The 25,717-nt window shown below is 42.2% G+C and overlaps 1 protein-coding gene across 3 annotated transcripts in view; it reads left to right on the top strand.

Annotated features, from left to right (window-relative positions):
• Positions 1-5,628: 5,628 nt before the first annotated feature.
• The window catches only part of USP6NL (USP6 N-terminal like), a 115,161-nt gene continuing 95,072 nt past the window's right edge, over positions 5,629-25,717 (top strand). Inside the window, exons 1-2 of one of the 3 annotated variants that reach the window (XM_048952106.1) lie at positions 5,629-5,709; positions 11,782-11,871. In XM_048952106.1, the coding sequence (XP_048808063.1) occupies positions 11,868-11,871 (4 nt within the window). In that variant the 5' untranslated portion in view covers positions 5,629-5,709; positions 11,782-11,867. Of the gene's footprint in view, positions 5,710-5,808; positions 5,933-6,172; positions 6,288-11,781; positions 11,872-25,717 lie in introns of those variants that run through there. The other 2 variants (XM_048952096.1, XM_048952115.1) reach the window with 2 other exon arrangements.

Genomic DNA, 25,717 nt, shown 5'->3' with positions numbered 1-25,717 from the left:
ATTGGTGACTGTGCTCTGAAAACTGACTATGGAAGTGTCATGAGATTCCCATTCCTTAATGTGACTCCACAGTAGATCTTCATAGTTTACAAATACAGATTATTCCAATCATCTTCCAACTACTGTCTGGAAAACCACACTCAGGCACACAAAAGATGAAGCTAATGTTCTGTTTTGTTGAGCATTATTTCCAGTAAGACTTAATCTTCTGTCTTCTCATCTGTTCCTTTTCCTTCTCTGTTCTGACTATATTCTATGTTTCTTTAGTTTGAAAAGTAAATCATCTGAGTATAGCTTTCTTCTTCCTTTTCAAATCCTATCCCTTGTGCTCTGAGAGCAGGATCAAATCTGGTTAACATGAGTCTATCACTGTTCATGAAAACACCCTGATTTCATGTTTCAAACCCACCATAAAACCACACCTTCTTCCTTCAGGCTTTCTAATTCTTGCATTTTCTAAATGAAGCCATTTTGCACAGTCTATCCTATCTAGTCAATCCAGAAGGGGATCTCAAGAAGGTTCTATTACAAGGCATATACAGGTAAGTGACACATTTTTGGTATTGTGATATTTTTCAATTCATTGAAAAACCAATTGGTATTAAGGAGACAAAGTTTTAAAAAGTTGTAGTGTGCCGTTGTATGATACTTTATTCTATTCTATGTATACTTATGGATAACTAAAGAATAGTGAAAGCTGGATCAGTGTTTCAAAAGGACAGAAAGAAATGAATTACTGAGGTAATGGGAGGAATAAGACAGAAGGTGACAAGTGGAAAAAGACAAGAACATGCCAGAGGAGACAGAAAATTTGGGGAAAAAAGAAAGGGATGAAGAAAATCTCTCTTGACAGACAGAGGGAACAGAAATAGCCCCTTTCATCAGGCAGGGACAGAAAGCACTGTATGCATTCCAACCTGATTCACATGGCAGGAGGCGCCAAAAGCAGGAAGGGAGGCTTGAATCAATGCAACTTCATTCTCAGAAAACAAAGGGCTGGTGGGCAATGGGACTGAATGAGGGCAAGAGAACAATCAGAACCAAAAGGAACGGAAAATAGTAGTTTCTTCAGCCAGAAGAATTACAGCAAAGTGCAAACCCTCCTGCTTAGGGTCAGACTTCCATCCCTGGATTTAACACGTCTCTTTCTCAGTACAGAGCAGTGTTTCAGTACAAGGTGGGCTGAAGCTGCCATGCATGTACAGACAAACTGCTGCCCCAATCATTCGTTCTGCAGAAGTGGCTGATGCTGAGCTCCTGCAAACATCGATGATAAGATCAAGTGACAGACTGAAAGTAACACCTGAAACACAGTCACTCACATTTTGGGGGAAATAAATGCAGGCAAAAGCAGCAGGTGGTATAGCAGCTGAGTATATCTAATCTTTTAGAATACTGATGTTCTTTACCACATTATACTGGAAAGAATAGCCATCTGGCACCTATAGTTCTTAGTCCTATAAACACTTCATATCAAATCAGATATTTTGAGTGACATCCTTTGTAATGATTAGAGCAGGTTTTAGAAGTGACAGGCCTCAAAGGTGGAACTCTTTGAATTTGAGACTAAGACAGGCTTGTGTTTGCTTGGATACCTGCAGGATCAGAGCCACTCACTCTCTAGGGGACTGTGCATAAATGGTTTGTAATCTGAGTGACACCAGAAAAACATCAACTCGTGTGCTTTAAAAGTGATCTTCAAGCAGAACTGGAAATGCCATATGCAACAGAAAATATGTTAAATTCTTGCTCCACAGAAGCTAAGCTAAGCCATAGCACAAATGCTCTCTGAAAAAGGAACAGCCCCAAAACAGGTTTTCAAATTATTTTCAATACCAACACACTTCCACTAACCGCTTGCATTTGAGTTAGCAGGATGCATAATTCTGTAAAGTTAAAGGCAAGCTCTTCAGAACAGCACTTGTGTTCTTATGTGAATTTTAAAGTTTTGCCTAAAGGAGCACATAGCAAAGCACCGTGCTTCAAAACTTTCAGGCACTTCAAGGCTACATTTGCCAATTCCAAGCCTGGGTCTTTATTTTCAAAGCCATTGGCATTCCGAAACCTTGCTCTGTCAGGGCTTACTGCTCTATTATGACTTGTTATGCTGTTGACAGCAGAAGACATAGTGCTACTGGGATTGTGATCACCAGCCAGATACACTGGGAGACCCTGAATAGTTTTTCACCCAAAGTGGCATCAATATGCACACTGCCTGCTGAGCTGAGCGAATTCTGAAAAGCTGTGAAATCTAAGAAGGAATCTTGAGGGATCATCAAGTTCATTCCGTTGTCCCAGTGCAAGATTCAAATCTCACAAGGCTGATTTAGCTAGGAATCCATTGGTATCATAAGAGCAGACAGAACTTGAAGACAAAGAAATTTATTTCAGTAAGATGTTGCAGTTGGTTCCTATAATCCTGTGCATATGCTATATGTTCTGCTTACTTTTTAAAATGGTGTTTTACTGAATAGAGTGATTTTCATAAGCTTCATAGCTAAAAAACAAACGAACAACAACAAAAAAGGCACAGCACACTGAGAAATAACTGCAGATGAAAATCTCATATTTTTTACATTTGGAATTCTTGTCCTCTTTTGAAGTTCAGTAGGAAAGACTGCAATGTTTTAGTGAATAGGACACTTTAAAATGGAATGTTAATACTCTGTTCTTTTGTCAATGGCTCCGTGATACTGCTGCCAAGTAATGTCAGTGGCTGTGCAGAATGCTCAACATCTTCTGCAGTACATCTACCCTAAGTGCAGCCCTGATGTGATCAGCTGCTCACTGTGAGGTGTGATTTGCGAGTATCTTCACTTCCACGACTCCAGTTACCACTGTAAGTGGCTAATACAACTTCTGAGCTTAAACACAGTCCAGGTCATCTTCTGAGATTAACCACTGAGCATCACCTTTCATCAACAGATATAACAGCTCAGAATATAATTAAATGAAAAAGTCTAGACTGTAACATACATGTGAGTCTAACCCCAACAGTAACCCAAACATGTGCTACATCTCTTCAAGTTCACACTCAGCAAGCAAACTGCAGCTTTTGCATTTAAACTAAAAATGGACTTGACCCAGACAGGTTTTCTACCACACTGCTCATCCTACCTATGTGACATGAAAGACAAATCAATGGGGTAGGGAATCATGTGAAGCTGTGCTGCGGCTGATTGATGAACTAGATGAAGGACTACTTTTGAAGCCTGCACAGAGATAATGGGTGTCAAAAACTTGCAAGAGACATACTGAGATTTATCTGCTTCCCGGGGCACAGTCCTGCATAGACACAGGCAACGTCTCGTGCACATCCATGAAATGCCATGTAGATTTTTAAGCATTATAAATAATAATGATACAGATTCCTCAGACTAAGAACTATAATAAAAATGGAGTGTGCTTGTGATGATACTGCCGGATTTGTATGTGGGAGTAGTGATAAAACAAGTAGGATATCACTGTCAGCCACTTGGAAAGCTGTGATTTTAGAACTGTTCCACAGCCTAGTTATAGTATTACACCAGGAAACAATGAGCATATGGGAAACAAAACCAATGATGTATAGTTTGTGAATGTATGCAATAGAGATGAGATGGTTTAGATGAAGCAAAGAGCTCCCTGTGGAAGACATTTATCTTAACTAATTAGCCATTTTGGGAAGAAACAAATCCCTAGCTTGAGGAAAGCTAAGTATGTTTTTATATTCTAACAGCTTCTGAAGTTTTAAAAAAGACAATTAAGACTTTAAATTGGAACGATTCTGTCCAACCTCAATATTTCTCTTGGGATTTTGGGGATACTGACAGGCTAGTTAATCACAGTTACTTTCTGAAATGTATTATAAAGCAATAAATGATTTCTATTTTGTATTACACTTCTTCAGCACAAGAAAAAAAAAACAACAAAAAAACAACTGAGACAAGTGATTCAAGCTTGTACTCTCAGTACTTTTAGCCATTTTCTCCTAAATGAAACAAATGTCAAATGCTACCATGATCATGTATGCATGCTCCAGATTTGCTAGATTCACAGAAACCAAAAGGTCTGTGAGCATGGGTATCTGCCAGGTCAGGGGATGCCACTTTCAGGTTTTCCAGAAGTAACACTGTTTCAGCTATGTTTCCTCTAGACTCAGAGAGAACTCTGAGGACAAAGTCTATTAAATAGTGCAATATCAGCAGAGAAGATTTATTGGTCTTAGGCTAACCAGTCACTAATTATTCAGCTCATCTAATCTACTTTGAAATAATGGAGTACTGCATTCACCAACTTGCCATGAAATGTTCTTGCGTTACAAGTTTATGTAAAAAATACCATCAGAAGTTGAGAGCCCCACAACTCACAGAAGTGCTTATTTTGAAGAGTTTATCTTCAGTAGATGGTACTAAATTCCTTGATTATTATTCGAACATAAAGTTTGTAAATACAGAATCATAGCACTGTTTGAGTTGGAAGGGACCTTTAAAGACCATCTGGTCCAACTGTCCTGCAATGAACAGGGTCATAAACCACTAGGCAGGTGCTCAGAGCTCCATCCAGCCTGGCTTTGTTTCCAAGGACAGAGCATCCACCACTTCTCTGGAAAACCTATTCCAGTGCCTCACCGCCCTTATCATAGAAAAACCTTTTTCCTCATATTCAGTCTAAATCTCCCCTCTTTTAGTTTGAAACCATTTCCCCTCGTCCTATCACCACAGACCCTGCTAAAGAGTCTGTCCTCTTCCTTCCTACAGCCCCCCTTTAGATACTGAAAGGCTGCACTCAGGTCTGCAGGCTGCACAGCCCCAGCTCTCAGCCCTTGGATCATGCGTGTGGCCCTCCTCTGGACGTGCTCCAACAGGTTGTGTTATTACATGAACACAGGATTACTTAATATACTCTAAACATTTACTGAATGTTGCTTTCTTTTCTACCATTCCTGGATGTCATTTAGTAGTACATTTTAATTACTGTTTATTTTAATCTAAAGCTTCTAAAGTGAAATCACACTACGTCGCTACTTCAAATTCCCTCGTAACCACAATGGTTTTCTTTTCACACCAAACTAACCGCTTTCTGGTAATGACATCACTGGAGATGTCTCATATCCTCAAACAGCTGTTTGTCACATTTCTGCGCTTCTTCCCTTCTGGTTTTGTTTGTAACCGAGAACCCGATGCAAAGCATAGCCATGCATATGGATGTGTTACTTGTGTGCGGCGAGTGGGAGGATGGTGGCTTGGAAGCTGCTTAAGGAAGAGGCAGGGTTGGGATCAAAGCTGTCCCTCTAGCGATGCGCTAGAATGGGCATTGTGGTCTGCCCCTTTATTTCCATGTACGAGCTTATGAACACCACCCATCAAGCTGTATTTCAACCTTCCAGTATCTAGTGTTGGTGTGTCAGAAAACTGAAAAAGGATCGGGGCTTTAAACACGAGGGTCTTGGTAGCTGTGATGGACGAGGAAGAGTCTTGCTCGCTGCTCTTCCCCCGCTACCACAGAAGAAAGGCGCAGACCCAGCACAGCAGCAATGGAGGTGGGTGCTGGGCTTGGAGCCAAACACGAGTCTCGATGGGCTCCCAACGGCTGCCCCGGCCTCGCCGAGGCACGGCTCCCTCAGCCGCGTCACCAACCCGCCGGCGCTGCCCGGCCCTCGTTGGGAGCCCAAAATGGCGGCGGACGCGGCGGGGAGCGGGGCCGGGCCGGGCACCTCCGCGCCTCGCTGTGAGTGCAAGATGGCGGCGGCGGCGGTCCGGCCCCGTGGGACGGCGCCGGGCGGGGAGGGGCGGGGGCGGGCAGGGTTTCCATAGCGGCGGTCGCCGGTGTCACGCCGGGGCACTTCCTGGTTGGAGGCCGCCGCTCCTGGGGTAGCAGAGCGGGGAAGTGGCGCTGAGGGAGGAGGCGGACGGAGGCCCTGGGAGGAGGGAGAAGAGGAAGGCGAGCAAAGGTAGGGGCGCAGGCGGCCATTGTGCGCCCCCCCGGGGTCGCGGATCGGACCCTTCCATTCCCGGGGCGCTGTGCGGGGGGAAACGCCGCGTCCGACCTCTCCAATGAGGCGGGCGGGGGGGAACTGAGTTCCTAGAGAGCTGAGGGGAGGCGGGCGCTACCATCCTCCATCGGGAGGGGCCGGGCTGCGCGCACCCCCTGGAGCCGGGAAGGTGGGAGAGGCGGGAGCCGGCTCCGGGAGGATACCGGGGTGCTCCGGGCTGTTCCATTTCCAGCGTGGGGGGTTGGCCGAGCCCAGTGTGTCGGGGCAGTGCGAGGGAAGCCTCGCTGGAGATGCCCCTCGGTCCCTTTGTGAGGTTGGAGCGAGGTGCTGGGGCTGCCCCGGGGGGATCTCCAAAGAGGAGCCGTGTGGGAGAGGGGTGCCGGCCCTGCGAGGGGCTGTGGGGTCTGCGTCGCTGTGGGACTGGGGGCTGTGGGGTCGGGGGTCACTGCTGTGGGTGGAGGGCTTCTCGATGCCCCCCTCCCTGTCAGGGTAAGGCCGCTGTATGGCTCCCGTCGGGAGCTGGGAGGATTTGGATGTTTAAAACTTGTTTTAATCGGACTTCCAGGCGCCGGTGCGTTTTGTACCTGCTCCCTGCTATGCTTTTTGTAAGGCTTTAGCTGAAAGGCAACAACCCGAGAGCCGCGGTGCGAGACAGTGGGTCCGCAGCCCCGGGTGCTTCGGCCCGCACGGCCCTCTCTTCACCTTCCATCCCCGCGGGGACTGCCAGCAGAGCACCAGGTCCCCGTGCTGTGTTTCCCTCTGGAAACACAGAGGTGGACGTCTGTCTGCAGGAAACCACTCAAGGTTTGTCCTGGGCTCTGTCCCTGGGCAGGCAGAGCCAAGTGCTGACATACAGCACCTCTGCCCAACTCCTGTATGATAACTTCACGAATAATAACTTTCTTTGTGCAGCTCTCAGTTTGGAGCAGGCGGCTGCACGGGAGGCAGGCTGTTAGCACGGCCGGTTTTTGGCTTTTTTTGTTGCTTTAAAGTGAGACGAAACTGAGTCTGCCAGCCTTGTTCACAACGAGGATGTTTTGTGAAGGATCCTTTCAGTCAGAACGCTCATTTTAACGAATTGCTCCGTGTGGTTTTTAGCTCGGTGTGTTATCTTGGGAGCTGGAGATGCTGTGTGACAGCCGAAACTCAAACTCGTGTGTACCGCAGGCAGCGGCCAATCAGCAGTGCCTGAAACTGAGGCGCTTCGCTTTGTAGTGTAAATATTCCTGCTCTGAACAAAGGAGTGGGTGTGCCGTGCGCTGCTTCGGTTGTACCTCTGTGTGCTTCCTCGTTTGTGGCCAGTCCGTGGCTTGGTGGAGCCTCTTAAGTAGTGGAATCATAGAACGGCATGGGTTGGAAGGGAACTCAGAAATCATGTAGTACTCGTGCTTTGCGAATGTTACATTCTTGCTGTCGTGGGCATGTTGCTGAGCTAGGATATTGGGAAGCCAGGTGCTATGTTTGGAATTTTTATTATATTTTCTGTTAATAGCTGTGCTATTACATGGTTTAGTCTTGCTTCCTTGTAGCTTCTCTTAGCTGATTATAACTCTGAAATTAATTCAGCCTGGCTGCTGTGTGCAGTGAGTATTTAGTACTGCCTTTTAAGAAGCTGTTCTGCTGCCCTCTGAGCATACAGCATGGAAACCAATCATTCCAAACATACTGTTGGCAACCCAGCTATCTACAAAACCTTAAAACATGCTTCTGAAATCTCTGGCTCTGTTTTCTTTGGGGGCAGTAACGTTTTGCTTTAAAGAAGAAAGTAAATAACAGCAGAATACTGCTTTTTGCAGGCAGGTTCTGTTTGGGCTATTTTGTCATTGACATGTTTGGTTGTATGGTGGTCCTTTAATTTCTGTGTCTTGGGGATTGGGGGATATAAATCAATAGCATGAATGCCTTAGTATCCAAGTTAAACAGATGCTACAATAACATAATCACAGATGAGACTTGAATCCTTAATTGTCTTGTCTTTGGATAGAATCTTTGTGCACAGAGTTATAATGTGCTGTAACTTACTTTCATTCTGGTTTGCATTCATTATTATGAGACAGAATACTTGGTAAAAAGGAGACCTGATGTTAGATGTGGGAAAACTGAATACATTTCTAGTGTACTCAAATTGGTGAAGAACTTCTCCCACCTCCAGCATTCCATTCAAACCTTACTTAAAATGCTGATCGTTTTGCTACTATGGCAGTTGAGTAATGCTAGGGGCTATTAAATGTCTTCTTAGTAGATGAGGTGCTGGATTGGATACAAGGGTTAGCTCTCCAGGAAGAGAGAAAGATCAAAGGTATGTGTGTAAGTTTTCCCCCCTCCCCCCCCATTTTTTTTAATAGCCTTGCCAATTGCAAGAACACATCAGCTCCTGTCTTGAATAAAAGTGCAGATTTTGGTGATATATTTAAGCAAGACGATCAACGTACAGCGGTGGAAAGAAATAATGTTAATGGTATTAAGTTGTGTTTGTGTACAGGAGAGAACATGGTAAACATTGACATAAGTAGGGTTGTTGGTTAAGAGAGCAAAGTGATTTTAGTTCCATAACACACATCCTTAAGAAAAACATCAATATTGTGTAGCAATAGAATGTACTGACTTCCTGGTATTTGGTTAGCTTTGGTTAACTCCTGGCTCTCCAATGCTTCTTGCGTCATTATGCTCCAAATTACAAGTTAAAATAAGCAGCTTTTTTTTGTGTGTGTGTGTGTGTGTGTGCTTTTTTTTTTCTTTCCAAAGTCCAAGAAAATGGCCTTGAGGAAAATGTCCAAGTTACAAACAAGGGAAATATCATAAAACAAATATCACCGCTGTTTTAAAGAAGAAAAACTAGATTTACTGGGAAGTATTTACTGGCTACTAAGCAGATATTAGCAACAGCTAAACAAAGTATGCAGATACAGAGAGCGAGAACCTTTTGTACATGGAAGTCTGAATTGAAGTTGCTAAGGTTTACTGAAACATCAGTTTTTCATAGTTGCAGTGTGTTTTTAGGCATATAGCTGCTAAGTTTAGGAATATAACTGCTGTATTCTTCACTCCTTGTTTCCTTAGTCTTATGTGACTGGATTTTATAAACGATATGATGGACGATGATGCTATCATCAATGTGGTTTTCAGAGCTGATGTTTTGTTTTTCCCCATGAACAGCCTTTCTCTGTACGTACAAACAATAAAATAGCACATAATGTGATGTCTGTGAGGCAAGGTTTGCTGAGCTCGTACTTAAAAACCAAGGTGAGACGATGCCTTAGGAAAAACACATTGGGTTGGAGATGCCAGCTGTCCAGTGGACTCTACATAAGATAGAAAAACAATTTGAGAGCAGGAGGTGTATAGAACTCCATCCAGAAGTGCTTTGGACCTGGGTGGAGTGACTTCTATAACATTCATTTGTTGTTCTGAACATAATAACTGTAATTAGTCCAGTAAATGATTAAATGTCATGCAAGTTACATTTGCTAATTTTGACATCGGTAATGAAAAGAAAACTGACAAGACTGCAGTTCTGGTGACACATTTTAACTGGACACTTTATTTTTTATTAGACTGTGCGTGCTTACGTGTTTAATTTAGCAACTACTGTGAGAGAATTGCTGGAGCCTGCAATTCAAACTGTTGTTCATCAGTGATTGCACCATGTAATGGCTTTGTGTTTGTCTGGCTTTTTTTTTTTTTTTAATTTAATGTTTGTATACGTGTTACTTCACGTTACTATTTTCATAGAATCATTTGATTTGGAAGGGACCCCCAATGGCCATCTGGTCCAAATCCCCTGCACTGAGCAGGGACACCTACAGCTGGATCAGGTGCTCAGAGCCCTGTCCAGCCTGACCTTGAGTGTCTTTGGGGACAGGGAATCCACCAGTTCTCTGGGCAACCTTTTCCAGTGCCTCTCCACCCTTGTTGTAAAAACTTCTTCCATATATCCAATCTAAATCTCCCTAGATATAGTTTCAAACCATTTCCCCTTGTCCTGTCACGCACCCTGCTAAAGAGTCTGTCCCCTTCTTTCTTACAGCCCCCCTTCAGGCCCTGAAAGGCTGCTTTCAGGTCTCCCTAGAGTCTTCTCCAGGCTGATCATCCCCAGCTCTCTCAGGCTGTCCTCATAGGAGAGGTGTTCCGTCCCTTGGATCATTTTTGTGGCTCTCCTCTGGTTGCACTCCAACAGGTCCACATCTCTCCTGTACTGAGCACTCCCCGTCTGGGTGCAGTACTCCAGGCGAGGCCTCACCAGCACAGAGCAGAGGGGCAGGATCAGCTCCCTTCACTTGCAGGCCATGCTTCTTTTGATGCAGCTCAGGATATGGTTGGCTTTCTGGCTCACGTTTTGCACATTGCTGACTCATGGCCAGCTTGCCATCCACCAGTAGTACCCAAGTGCTTTTCAGCAAGGCTGTGCTCCATCCTTACCTCCCCCCACCTTGCACTGATAGCAGGGATTGCCACAACCCAGCAGTAACACCTTGCACTTGGATATGCTGAACTACATGAGGTTCACCTGGGCCCACTGGTTGAGCCTGTCTAGTTTTTCTTCCCCTGATGAGCCTCTTTCCTACATTACCTTATCAGTGCAAAGAAATTGTTTGTAATTTTCAGTCTACAGTGTGCAGCATTACTGATGGCTTCCTTTTGGCTCTCAGAACTTTTTTTTTTGCATGTTTTAGCAGGTGATACAGCAGTCTTCTTGTGATGTGAATCCAGTCCTATGATAGGTCCTCTACTTCTTTGGCTGCAAATCTGTACGTGTTTTTGCTAAATCACGCTGCAGGATGTTAAAGTCAGCTCTCTTCTGTTTTTTTTTTTTTTTTTTTTTTGTGTATGAATTGTTTTTATTTTATAAGAGTTAAGAGATCAGAAGTGTTGAGACTTGAAATCTGAGTCAGCAGAAGATATGATCTTGCTTGGCTGTCACAGGTGGTCAGGTTCAGCAAGTTCTGATTGGTTTGAAGAGAGGAAATAAGTCACATAATGTTCCTTAATTTACAGAAATGATATTTGTGCTGATATTAGAGGGAAACTATGGCATAATAGCTATATTTGTTTCTTTTAATCACAACTGCAATGAGAAGTTATTTGAATGTCACGTTTCTATCAGATTGCTTTTAGCAGCAGGATGGAGACTATGTAATAATGTTAAAAACATACATGCTGTACTGTCAGTGTTGAAGATGAAGCTCTGTGTGTTTCGCTCTGGGGAAAGCCAGGCCTACTGTTAGTGAATCCCTGTCTGCCCTACTTAGGTACCTTTGTCTCATTTTGGTTAGATATTGACTGATCTGATTGTTTACTGTTAGTAGAAATCCGAACTTTCAGGTTTTGTTTCCAAGGAAGTGCTGGGTGCTGGTGCCAATCCGTATTTTTTTTTTGGTAAATTGGTTTGTAGTTCTTCTATTATCATTAAGTATGGTTTTCATTGCATCTTTTTGCTAGCTGAGGAAAACTCTACTGAAGGAAAACATGGCTTTGATGGTATTTTCAGTTACTACATCCATAGTGTAGTTTCTTCTGATCTTAAGAACGTCTGGTATCTTTTGGAAGTAGTTATCTTTCATGAACTAGTCCTTGCAAATAAGGTTATAATTTGAATGTCAAAGGCAGTACACATTTTGCGTTGATACTTCAGGATATATCCATTAGTGTCAAGTTCCTCAATCATAACAAATACATCTGTGTTCCTTTAAAAAAGAAACAAAGACTGGGCTAGTGAAAAGCTAATGGGAGAGTCTGTTTGTTATAAATAGATGTGTTATTTATTTGAAGTTGAAAAGTGATTAGTCTCTTTTTCTTACTGTTACCAGGACATGTATACCTCTGAGAAACCTTCTCCAACAAGATACCTTGCTTCGAGACCTGGTTTGGATCACATGCGAAGGAATTTCCAGTCATGAGTGAGTAAATTCCTTTATTAGGAAAAACCAACTGTTAGTTTGCATTTCAGAAGAACTGTCCATCTGTTGTGGGCTTTGGGAGGTGAGCTCTGCCTTAAAACGGGTCTATGAATTTTGGCTCTTCATTTATTCAGTAATAAAAGCTGAGATCTGACAGGTGCTATTTTTAACCTGCAAAATCTTGATCAATATGTGCTCTGTGAAGCTTTATGTTGGTAGTCTGGTGTCATTTTCATGAAGGTGAGTTCTAAAACAAGCTGATGTTTGTTGTGTGTGGGTTTTTTTCCTTTTTCTTTTCAACATAAATAAAGCATACAGCTCTGAGGGGAGAATGCCTTGGGTTTCTTAAAAACTCCAAAATATGTGAACATCCAGTAAATTCAAGTAGCTGGTGAAAATCCAACATAAAATGAATGGACTTCATTTTATGGGAAAAAATATTTATTGCTCAAATTCCAGTATAGAGCTCTGATCCCAAAGGAATTTTTGGCACGTGTTAGAAAGATATGAGCCTTCGAAAAGTGGGACTTAAGATCCCTCCTGACAGAAAAAAACACGAAAGACACCAGAAGTTTTGTTTTGAATGGATCTGATGGTTAAGATGATTTCTTTTTATCAAAATGTTTTAAGTATTTGAACGTACTTCGTAAGTTTTGTGGATTTGAGAACTCTTAGTATAAACCTTGGCAGCAACATTGCCTAGCCTCGCATGACACAGGAATAATGCTTTAACTTCATGTGCACAGGAATATGTAAATAGCAGCTTAGTTTCAACACAAGTGTACTGAATCTGTTATGGAATGAGAATGTCTGTAGAGTGATTATATCCTGTGTTAGTAAAATAAGTCTGGAAGTGACTAAAAGAAGCCTGTTGGCTGAATTTCTTGTCAAACTAAATAAAAATAATTGTACTTGACATCTGAAAGAGGAAAGTCATGGAGTAAATCTCGTTTTATCTTGGCAATTAGCAATTCTTTCAGTAGCATTTTTTGATGTTTGCTAAATTTTAGGGTTCATGCTGAGTGCAAATAGAATTCTGTCTGTTTCACATACGGCTGTTCACATTTGTTTATTTTCTGATGTTTAATGTTTACAGTCTTGCATAAATGACGTCTTTACACAGGCAGTTTATTCACGTACCTGAATATCCTGACTTGTCAAACACTGCTGTGTTAATCATAACTCATTTATAGAATGTCTCATGTGCTGTCACTGCCTAATGGTCTTAAACATACAAATACATATGTGTCTTTTTACCTTTTAAGTCGCAGTTGCTTTGTTTTGTGTGACTCACAGAGGTACTGCTGTGATGATAGAGCAAAAAAATGCTGTCATTACTTGAGCAAAACGCCTTTGATTTTGATGAGACTTTGACATGGTTTCAGAATGGAGAGTTTGCTTTGCATTAGGAGGAATGACTATCTCTGGTGAAAGGGAAGATAACAGTGTAGCAGGGCTTTTGTGGTGATTTATAGTAATTTTAACCAATCAGTTAAAGCAAAGTGCAGTCCCTTCTTTGCAGAAGAATGTCACGTTCCTGTGTTAGATTGGATGCTTAGGTCTATTGTCAGTGGTGGGCTTCAAGGACACAACTGAAAATGCTGCTCTTTAAAAATGTGGGTTAAAAAAAATTCAGATACTTACATTCAGCTGCTCTTGGACTTCTTAACTTACAGTTTGCTTCAGAGAAACTTGAACTACAAGCTCAGCATGCATAGTTTTAGGCTCCTCTTTACGAAGTACTTCAATCTGCAAAGTATTTATCATCTTAAGAATATATGCACTTGATCCTCCTGCCCGTGTTGTTGACAACGATGTTAGATAAATAGTGCCATCCCATCTCCAACTGATTGTTGAGCCACTGACTGTGTGGAGTGTGACCGTCCAGCCAACTTGTTGTTCACTGAGTGTCCATCTGTCAGATCCATGGCCCTCTGTTTTAGAGGGAAGGATGTTGTGTGGTGTTGGATGCTTTACACGAGTCTAGATAGGTGGTATCAGTTGCTCTTCTCTTGTCCACCAGTGCTTTAACCCTGTCGTAGAAGGGGTTACAGCAGATTTGATGGTGGATTTGCCCTTAGTGTAGTCATGTTTGCTGCCACTGTCATCTCCTTGCTTTCTGTGTACTTTAGCATAGTTTCCTGGAGGATCTGCTCCATTAATGTGCCAGAAACCGAGGTGAGATTGACAGGCCTGTAGTTTCCTGGCTTTTCCTTTTTTTCCCTTTTAAAAAATGGTGGCTGTTTCCCTTTTTCCAGCAGCTGAGAACTGCACTGGCATGCCATGATGTTTCAAAGATGAACAGTGGCTTTGCAACTTAAAAAAAAACAAACAACTAAGATTAAACTGAGACAGGTGAGATTTAGGTTAGATATTAGGAGGAAGTTCTCCACACAGGGAGTGGTGACACTGGAACAGGTTGCCCAAGGAGGCTGTGGATGCCCCATCCCTGCAGGCATTCAAGGCCAGGCTGGATGTGGCTCTGGGCAGCCTGGTCTGATGGTTGGTGACCCTGCACACAGCAGGGGGTTGAAACTGGATGATCATTGTGGTCCTTTTCAACCCGGGCCATTCTGTGATTCTATGATTCTAACTTCATCTGCAATTCCGCAGAACCCATGGGTGCATCTCACAGTTCAAGGACTTCCATCCAACTCAGGGTATTCTGTGATTTGTGCTCCTTAAGGTTCCTTGGATGATCTCAAACCTGATTTCCCACAGCAGTCATGCTCCCAGTCCCTTCTGCTACTTGGGAAATGTGACTGGAGCACTTGCTAGTGAAGGCTGAGGCAAAAAAATGATGTAATACAGCCTTCTCCATACCTCTGTTATCCAAGTCTTCTGTTTCCTTGTTTCAGCATACATTTTCACTGTGGCTCCTGTCCTGTGTTACTCAGTAGCAGAGAAGCGCGTTGATACAGCTGTGCAGTTGAGCATTTGTGGTAGTTTTTTATTCTAATACAGGGAATCTCAAAACTGCTCAAACAAAGGTGAACTCTTTTAAAGCTTTTATTTCTGTTGAATGCCTTTATAAATGCCTGTTTTTGTAAATCAGACTGAGGTTAATCCCTATTTCGGGTTACTCTGTGACATTTTGTGCCCCATAGGACAGTAAGGTCGCATGCTTAAAGGGTGGCTAAGAGTATGCAGTGTAGCCAAGTTAAATAATCTTGATTTATTTTATATATAAAGATAGCTTGTCAGAACAATCCTGGCTGTGTCTGACCTGCCAGGAATGTCACACTGCAGAAGGACTTATTTTAATCTTTCCCATTTTCTCCAGTTGTTGACATTTAGCTACCAGAAAATGTGTGGTATCGTGATAAATTCTTATGATTATAAACTGTGCTCTTTACGTTTGGGAGTTTTCCTGTGCTTTGTTCTTTCAAGGAAGGTCAGTGCAATGAACTTGTTTGAGCTGCTGCAATGAGCTCAATTTGCAAACCATTCAAGTAATTGTTAGTATATACTGTTGCAACAAGCTGCTGACATCTTCATTTTTTTCCCTTTAAAGGCATAGATGCAGTGCCAACTTCTTTTCCTTCTTTAATTTTGCTGTTACAAATTCTAAATAAGAATTCCTTTCTGACTTTTTCTGTTGTTGGTTTTGTTTCCCACACCCTAAAACCTTACACAGTGCACACCGCTGGGCAGCGAACCTGCTGTTCTTTGTGCTTCAGTATAATTTGTTTTCTTTGTGATTGTCTGAGGGCAGGAGCACGTTCCGTGTGTTTGGAGAGATGCTTTGCAATGTAACCTTATAGTTTGGAATTGGTCACTGTGGTCTGGTAATGAGGTGGGAAATTTTGCTTTACCAGTTCAAATCAAGACCACGATGGTGTGATTAAAGGCTGCCTCTGTCTGATGGCAGGTTGTCTCTCTTGACCTCTCATTAGTGCTGGCTCTCTAGCTTGTGTTCATGGAGGAAACCATTGGTTTTGTCACTGAAAAACAAAGAATGGAACACTTTTTTTTTTTTTTTCTTCCTCCCTTCTTTTTGATTCCTTGTAGAGTGTAAAGAAATAGATCTGGCTGTTGGTTTCTCTGTTCTGAGTAATAAACTTGGGAAGTAACACAAGTGACCTAGTTAGGCCAACTTTACGTAATTGTGCAAGTGTGCATTGCTATTTCTGGTTTTGCCACTGAGAAAAGTTTTTTAGAACTCACACAGAACTTCCTAGGCTAAGAAAAGTCTGATTGAGGTTGGAGGTGAGGGGGGAAAAATGGAACCAATTTGTCCTCCTTGTGTGCCAGAATGGGTCTGTTGTGAACTGAGCACTGAGACAAACTGTTCAGAAAACAAATGCTGAGGAATGGGTGATGGTCTCTGGCAGAACAAGGTGCAGGGTGGTTGTGCGTTTTGGAAAGGGTGCTGCAAGTAATTGTAAAGCTGATTAGTAGTTATGGGTTGTTTTCAGGGAGCTGAGATTGAGAGAAAGGGTAAGTTCTGATTCATACAGAGCATTGCGTGCTGGGGAAGGAAAATGCAAAAGTAAGGCAAAATATGTTTATAATGAATAGCTGAGTGATGTCAGATTATCTTAACACCTTACAAGATAAGGTTTTTATGGGTTTTTTTTTGTTTTTTTTGTTTTTTTTGGTTGAACTAAGAGCCCTAAATGCCCATTCATAAACTACAAGCTTGAAGACACAATATGCAAAGTGTTTTCTGTAACAATTTTCTGATTTCACAGTGTAATTATTTCTAGTCTTTAGAAATAGTGTCTTTGGAGAAATATGGACACTACTGACTCCTGGGTCATCTGTACCAAAATTTGAAGTAGTAGTTCTTCATGAACAACTGATTCAAGGTCTGAATGGTAAAGAATAAGTCATAAGGGTCAGAAGTCCGGGTAGAAGGTTGGAAAAAAGCTATGTTTGAAGACTGAAGGCACGTGTAAAAATATTTTAAGAGTTTAAGAGTTGAGTTGTAGGTTTTATTACTTATTATCTTGTGATTTTTTTTTCACTCTTTTCCAGATCCTTAAATTAGGCAGCTCGCTCATATTGCTGACTTGTAAAAATTGAATCACTAATAACAATAGGATTTTTCTTACTTACATTTGCTCTGCTTTTTCTTGAAACTCTCTTGAAACTATCAGCTGTATATTCTAATATTGTATAACTGTACATATTAACACTTAATTGATTGCAGTTGCACCACTGTAGTGAAATGTGAGTTCCTGGATCAGAAGCAGCAGCAGTGCAGGAACTCCAGTGGCTTCAAGCTGCGCCAGGGGAGATTTAGGCTGGACATTAGGAAATACTGCTTCTCTGAAAGAGTGGTCAGGCAGTGGAATGGGCTGCCCAGGGAGGTGGTGGAGTCACCGACCCTGAAGGTGTTCAGAGAACGTTTGGATTTTGTGTTGAGGTAGGGGTTTAGTGAGAACTATTGGTGATCGGTGGATGGTTGGACTGGGTGATCCTGTGAGTCTTTTCCAGCCTTGGTTCTATGATTCCTATTTTTTTATTTTTATCTTTTGTAGTGGGAGGATAAAGCATGAAAATCTATGTGCACTGAATAGTACAAAGTTGTTTAGTTCCTGAAGCTAGCAGTTGGGAGAAATGCTTTCTGTTCTTAGTCTTACTTCACTGTTATTTCTTGTCAGTATTTTTCTTTATCTGTTTTCCAGATGTCTGTCCTTGATGGTGCTGCTGGTAGTGCTCAGGGAGGCAAATGTGCTGGAAACAGTTTTCTGACTTGAAGTGTGGATATGGAGGTCACAGTTGATGAGTCAGAGAAGCTTCTGCCAACTTGCAGGAAAGCTTTCGATGCAGTTGAGTTTAGTGTGAAAGCTCTGGCTTGTAGGGACAGCCAGGAGTGAAGTGAGGGTCTTCGCAGTTTGATGTCCCCTTTGAAGTGTCCCCTTACCAATGGAGTTGATGGCATTTTTTTTTCCCTGTCTCTATTCCTTCACGCTGGTGCCACAAGGAGGAACACACATGAGGTTGGTTTGGGATGGGTGGGCTCCCAAATCTACTTGCCACAGAGCTGCAGAAATGGTTGTACTGCTGCAATGCTGAGAGCAAAGCGCAGGAGTGGGAATGAGTGGTTCTGTCCAGTGTTAATGCTGTTGTTTAGGAATGCAGTAATCATCCTGGATACTAAGTGAGGAGAAGCATCTCCAGAGGGCTAATCAGATCTTAGATGACCCAGTTTCTCACCAATGCTGTAATTAAACCTCTCCTCTAAATACAGCGTTCATTAGTGAGAATAAAATATAAACCACAATATTTTGCACATACAGAGCTGATGCACAGTATTGAGGAAATATAGGTGTATAGGTGTTATGCAGAAAGGAACTTGTTTTCTTAATGTTCACCCTTTGTGACATTGGCTTATTTAATACATTGACATAATGGTGCAACTTCAGAGCCCTCGTTACTTTTTTTTGGCATTGTATGGTTATTTAAATCAATCAGAACACAAATGAAGAAAAGCTTTTGAAATTCACCTGCATTTAAACAGCCTTCATAGATGAATATTTTCATAATCCTTTTATTTTTGATCCCTTGAGGATCCTTGGGACTGCTGATTTGTGGCTTTCCTTGCGCTTAGACCTTATTTTTAGATTGGAAGAAGAAGACAAACATTTTTGAGTTCGTGGGGCTCTTCTGTCAGTTGGAATCAGATGAAATACATCATCAGTCTCCCCAGACTGGAGAGAAGTCACTTTCTTTTCTTAAGCTTTGCAGGAGGCTGCGGCTGCATAAAGGCATCTTATCATATTCAGAAACTGTGCTTCCAGGCGGTACATTCAAGCTCAGTGATCTGACTTTTTATAAGATGCCATCATCACAGTATTGCTTACTGTTTGCTGTTTTATTTAGATTAGTTAAGGTGTTGTAAAGCTCACTATCTTTATATCTTTTGCACATATTTCCAGTATTGAAATTTGAAGCAGTTCTTTACATATGGTTATCATAAAGGGAGTGTTCTGTTTAGTGTTCTCTCTGTGGGTTTAGATTGATGGTTGATGGGGCTTCTCTAAATAAGTCAGTGCATTATGACACCTACTTTTAAACCAACATAATTTTCTGTTTGTAAACCAAGATATTGCTGCTGGCTCACTGTTGTTAGCTATGAGTTGGCAGGAGAGCTGTGGCAGAAAAGTTGCCATTGTGAAATGGCTTAGGTTGGAAGAGCCTTAAAGCCCATCCAGTTCCAGCCTCTGCAGCTCAGGCTGCCCAGGGCCCATCCAGCCAGCCTGGCCTTGAGCACCTCCAGGGATGGGGCACCCACAGCTTCTCTGGGCAGCTGTGCCAGAGCCTCACTGCCCTCTGAGTGAAAAACTTCCCCCCTAAAATTGAACCTCAATCTCCTCTCTTTCAATTGAAAATCATTCCCCCAATACTGTTGTGTAGTGTTACTGGAGAAAGCCGCTTACTGCTCCCTACTATTTCCCTTTTAGATAATTGCTCTTTAGATTTATTCTTTGTCATGGTTTCAAGGGAAAGCGAGGTTAGGTTATTTACAACTTATTTAAGATTAACTTTGTGTGCCCCCAAAATTGCCCAGATGATATAAATATATGCATTATTACAAGTTATATTTATGAACATCTAACATGTAATGGATGTTTAAATGTACAATATACTTTGATATCACAGAATGGCCCGGGTTGAAAAGGACCACAATGATCATCTAGTTTCAACCCCCCTGCTATGTGCAGGGTCGCCAACCACCAGACCAGGCTGCTCAGAGCCACATCCAGCCTGGCCTTGAATGCCTGCAGGGATGGGGCATCCACAGCCTCCTTGGGCAACCTGTTCCACTGTCACCACCCCCTGTGTGGAAAAAATTCCTCCTAATATCCAACCTAAACCTCCCTTGTCTCAGTTTCAGACCATTCCCCCTTGTCCTATTGTTATGTTTCTGTTTATAAATTACATACTTACATATGCAGCTTCTTTTATTTCTATATGTATACAAAAGGAGATAGTCCTTATTCCAAATTTGCCTCTTGCTGTTTTCATTCATGGCCAGTGAGAACTACTGAATTATGACAAGTTGCTTTGTACAGAATGCATGCCTTTGGCAAGATAATACTCCTCTGAGGGAGATTTCTGGGGGGGGGGGGGGTAAATTTAAATCTTAGCCTCTATTGGGTCTATCTCTGAACTCCTTAAATAGAATGTCACACAATGATGCCTTTATTGTGGGTTATTGGTATTCCTGCAGCAGAAAGAGCAAGTAGCAAGGAACACTGCAACCTTGTTCTCTGGAGTGAGTATCAAGTATCCACCACTATGTAAGCAATTCATAGGTCTGGGATCCTATTCATTCCTGTGATAAGTCAAGTGTGGTGTTCAAGCCCACTCTGAAGGGAAGGCGTGGAGGAACTCAGAGCTAAAATGCAGCCAAAAATCAAGAGCTATGGGCGTAGATGTTTGGGCAGGCACCCACTTCTTTGCATAAGGCACTGTGCAGCCACAGGACTGCCGTGTTTCAGTCACTGCAGAGAGGACATTCTAGAGGCTGCTGCATTAAACACCGCAGCATTGTTTTAATTCCCCATTGAATTATAGACCTATATAAATATACCTGTTGTGAATCATGTGGTTCTCCTTTTGTGTGTAGTTGATTGACTAATATACAATACTGTTGGAAAAATGAAGCTATTGCTGCTCGGTAGTGTAACTGTGTCACAAGTAAGAAAAAAAGGTGAGTTGTTACCTCATTTAGTGTTGTTTCTCCTTTGTTCATTTTCAAGAGACGAAATACCTGCCTGGCTGGATGTGCAGTTATTTTAAGCTAATTTGACAGCGTTTTAAAAACCTGCTCTGATGCAATTTTTAATAGGGAACAACCTTGAATTGTAGCAGGGATGGAAAAATCATGGAATCATAGAATCACAGAATGGCCTGGGTTGAAAAGGCCCACAAAGATCATCTAGTTCCACCTCCCTGCTATGTGCAGGGTCGCCAACCACCAGATCAGGCTGTCTTGAGTGCCTCCAGGGATGGGGCATCCACAACCTGCTTGGGCAACCTGTTCCAGTGCTTCACCACCTTCTGTGTGAAAATACTTGGGGTTACAGTCATCAGCCAGTTATATGAGTGATCCCTGCAGAATTACTGGCTCTATGACTGGCAGTGTTCGTTTAAATCTAAGGCATAAATTTAAGATATCTGATCTGTTGTCTCTTCTGTAGTCAGAGGATTTTTGCAGATGTTTATGGAAACAAAGTAGCTGTGCTTAGATGATATCCTATCAAGCAGCTGATTATAAGGTTCATTTACTCTCTCATTGTGAAAGCACCCCTCTGTAATTAAGGGCTTTTCATTCTTAAAATTGGAACTGGACGAGATCGCACTGGCATTTCTTCCAGGCTGCTGGTATCCCTGTTCTACCCTGTTCCAGATTGCTGAAGTACACAGGGAGCTGTGTAGGACTTGCAGCCTGGCTTGTGAAGCTGATGCCTTGTGGGTGTTTTTTTTCCCCTCTTTTTTTCCCCTTTCCACACTGTGTAGCATAATCAATTATTATCTGAAACAGCACATCAATGTGCTGAAGAATCTGCACTGCTTTTGGCCAATACAGTCATTAATCTGAAAGAACATTAATGTAAAAGGGCACTTTGTTTTAATAAAGCACTTTGGTTTGCCATAGGAGAGTATTCTTGAATGCAGCCTTTCTGTTTTACCCTTGAAAAGCTCTTAGAAAATCAGCCTAACTGCATGGCAGAGCACTGAAAGGCTCACTGAGAGCTTTTTTCGAGCGGGAGTGGGACTTCCCGGAATTTGTTAGGGACAGGAAAATTAGTCTCTAAATCAGCTTTGCTGCTTTCATTAAGGAGCTTATTGATTTATTTATTTTTTCCCAGAATTTTTACAGCTCATATGAGGACTTTTCTTTTGTGACACTGCTATTTCTGAGTTGTACAAACACTATGATATCAGAGCCCTCCTTCCCTGCTCTCCCCCAGAATTTCTGGCAATCTGTTTGCAGGTGTAGCTGTTCTTATCAGCGTTGCTGTGCTATAGCCATACTTTGTAGCCATGCAGTTCTGCAGATCCTGATTCCTCACATTCCTAGGAGAGGATAGATCTTACATGTCCTTGTTTCTGGTTGTAGAAGCTAGACAAGCTTTTAGTGTCTTCCCCCCGCCCCCCAGTTACATTTAGTTACCACAAGAGTATCTGAAAAGGTTGGTCTGGAAGATGGGAGAGGCAGCGTTGGTTTATAGTTAGCTGTGAAAAGATTAGGTACAAACTAAGGAGTGTCAATTTTGTGTTGATTTTTTTTTTTTTTTTTTTTTAATTTAAACTAAAATCATCTCCCTCCCCTCCCCCATCATATTATTTTCTTTGCCAAACAAAAATGTCCACAGGTTTTCCTTTAGCAAAGTGGTAGGAAAATATTTCCTATCTCAAAGGCTCGTGAGTTACTTCCAGTGACATTTCAAGATCTATTTATTCTCCAAACATTGAAATAAACTAAAAGAAACCATATGAAGCTCACTGTAAAACTCTTGGTGGTTGTTCTTTTTTCTTTTTTCTTCCATTGGTTAGCAAGTGTAACATGAAAGTCGGAGAACTAACTCTTGCCAGGTATGCCAAGGCAGTGTTATTATCAGTGTTATCTGTGTCTTGTCCAATGAAAAAGAGAGTAGCTTGAAGGGTAAATCAAGGGTAAATAGCACTACTTTTTCTGTACCTGTGGCCCTGATGTAGTATCACTGGAAGCTAATTTTATGTATCAAATTGCCTCACAAGTATGGGGTAGAGTGCTGCAGTTCTGTCTCTTGCTCACTCCGTGGGTAATAGTTGGCTGAAACTTGTTGGCATGATTTTAAATTCTCTATAGCTACTGAGAGAGCACGGAGAGCAGCAAATACACTGCAGTGTTCTAAACTTGGTTCTGAGGCACTCAGGCATGTACCATTCCTTTCGTTTTGCTCTCCTAATAGGTAGGTAAGATGTTTTCCAGTTGGATAACGTGGTTGTCTTAATATCAGGCTAACCAGTGGTGTTCCACAGGGGTCAGTGCTGGGCGTGGTCTTGTTGAGCATCTTCATCAGTGGGCCTGAATGAAGGCATAGAGTCCACCCTCAGCAAGTTTGGTGATGATACAGAGCTGGGAGGAGTGGCTGACGCACAGGGAGGCTGTGCTACCATTCAATAAGACCTGGACAGACTGGAGAGTTGGGCAGGGAGGAGCCTGATGAGGTTTAACAAGTGCAAGTGTAGTCTTGTATCTGAGGAGGAATAACTGTACACATCAGTACAGGTTGGGGCTGACCTGCTGGAGAAGAGTTCTGCAGGTTGCGCAGCAGGTTGGCTGTGAGCTAACAATGTGCCCTGGTGGCTAAGAAGGCCAATGGTAGCCTGGGATGTGTAAAAAGAGCTTGGCCAGCAGGTTGAGGGAGGTGATCTTTCACCTCTGCTCTGCCCTGGTGAGGCCACATTTAGACTGCTGTGTCCAGTTCTGGGCTCCCTTGTTCAAGAAAGACAGGGTTCTTCTAGGAGTCCAGCAGAGGACCACAAAGATGATAAAGGGCTTGGAGCATGTCCTGTATGAGGGAAAGTTGAGTAACCTGGGGCTGTTCAGCCTGGGGAAAAAAAACAGGGTATTTAATAAATGTTTGTAAGTATCTGAAGGTAGGTGGGAGGCAAATGGATGAGGCAAGGCTCAAGGATTAATAGCCTAAAAGTTGAACACAGAAAGTTCCATACAAGCATGTGAAGTAACTTCTCTACAGTATGGGTGATGGAGCACTGGAACAGGCTGTCCAGAGACGTTGTGGAGTCTCTTTCTCTGGATATATTCAGGACCTGCCTGGATGCCTACCTGTGTAATCTAATGTGGGGTACCTGCTTTGGCAGGGCTGTTGGACTCAATGATCTACTACTGATGGTCCCTTCCAACCCTGCAGCTCTGTGATTCTGTGAACAAAGCAGTCTGTTTTACACTGTGCCTCTGATAAGCACTGGCTTGCTTATCTGCAGGCAGTGAGGCTGAGAGGCCCAGGTGCTCCCGCGGGATTTTTTCATTGACAGGGGAAGTAGGAGAATTCTTTAATTGCTGTAGTACATGTAGTTTGTAGGAGATAGGATTGGATTCAAAGCAAGTTTAACATTCTAGTTAGTGTGCACTACTAAATTAAATCCATTCTTAAGAACAGAGGCAAAACAAAAATAGCCTCAATTAGCTACTTAGCCAGAATACATATTCCCACTAAAACTCTAGGATTATAAGAAGTCATGGTTAATGTAACTGTCATTTTCAATTCTAATCACTGCACTTGGCTTTTAAAATACATTGCTTAAATATGCTTTAAAATCGTATGCGTTTTCTGAGTGAATGTACAAGGAGAGTGGAAGGCAGAAGTCTGAAAGGCAGCATGTAATGGTGCCAGCCATTAAAACACAACTGCAGTAAGCAAACAGATCCAGGCACACTTCCTTACAGACCGTGGATCACTTGTAACACTGGGACCTGCAGGGTAACTTCCTTCAGTTACTTTTGTAGCGCTTACATCTTTCCTCTACTTGTAATAGTGTAACATCAGTGTAGAGCTGTGTTTGTGTGCATAGATACTTGGTTAGTGGCAGACTAGCAGTAAGTGTTCAAGAACTTGTAAACACTGGGCTTTTATTGCAGAGAAAAAATCCTTCTACAGATTATTTGCTACACAAAGCAAATACTCAGGCTTGATAAAAAAAATGTGTTTTCCAAAAGAAAGATGCAGCATTTCCTCAATTTTGCATTTGCGAAGCTACCTCTCAATTTCTGGTGTGTTTTTTTTTTTTCCGTATGCTTACATTTGGCAAAATATTTTTAATAATATCCTTTGGCTTGAAGAAATCTGTCAGTTGATACTACAATGACAACCGAAATCCAGGAAGTGCAAAACTGCAGAAGTGATTCATCTTCTTGGATAAAGAGAAATTGAAACCTTTCTCTTGTTGTAATTACAATGTACAGTAATTATAATCAGATTTTTTGGAGCAGTGCATCAAGGAGTATTTGAGCACAGATATCTGATATTCATCTTCACTGCTGTGTGGTGTCCATTTACCAGGAAGATGATAAAAGTGATCTACGCAGGCAGTTCTCTTCATTGTGGCTCTCTGGGAAAGTTGCTGTCTGCTCATTATCGTCTAGATCCACTTGCAGAATGTGTTGCAGCAAGAGCTGAGGGGGTAAAAAGAACATGACTTGAGTAACAAGGAGGACAGTAGGAGTATTGTGCTGTTGCAGGGCTTTGTAATGTGTAGTTTCTTTCTTTCAAACTTCAACCAGTGCACTGATGGCTGCCTAAGTTACCTATTTTTTCTCTTTTCTTTCCTCTTCCATTTAGCTTTTGTTATTTATTCGTCTTTTTTTTTTTTTTTTGCTTTATGATATATATATATTTTTACTAGAACAGGTAGAATTGGTATCATTGATCCTTCACTGAAGTTCTCAACCCTGATCCTGAATGTAATGAATGGTGTTCTCGTGTGTTTAAGCAGAAAGAAAAAGACATCAGCTGTGAGTGAATGCCTCTTCTTTAATCAGTGCACTTACTGTTACTTGTTAGTTTTTCACCCTCTGTCTAGGTCAAGCTTCTTTCTGTTTGTAGACTTGTAAAGACAGCTTGTAAAAGAGGTCATCTGTGTTTGTTCAAAAACTATGGCCATACTTTCATGCTTTGAAAATGGTAGCAAACCTAACAAAAAAAAAAAAAATAAAAATCAGTGAGCAAATTGAATAGAATTCAACATTTACTAACTCTTCCTCTGTAGAATCCTAGATAAGCAGGGACTGGTGACCTTGAGTGTAGGAAGACTGCGGAAGGATGTGGATGGGATGAGTTCACCTGTGTGGCACTCAGCCAGGCTAAATGCTGTGCACTGC

The sequence above is a fragment of the Lagopus muta genome, chromosome 1, assembly GCF_023343835.1.
Source record: "Lagopus muta isolate bLagMut1 chromosome 1, bLagMut1 primary, whole genome shotgun sequence".
NCBI lineage: Eukaryota > Metazoa > Chordata > Aves > Galliformes > Phasianidae > Lagopus > Lagopus muta.
This window is presented reverse-complemented; position numbering and strand designations above follow the sequence as displayed.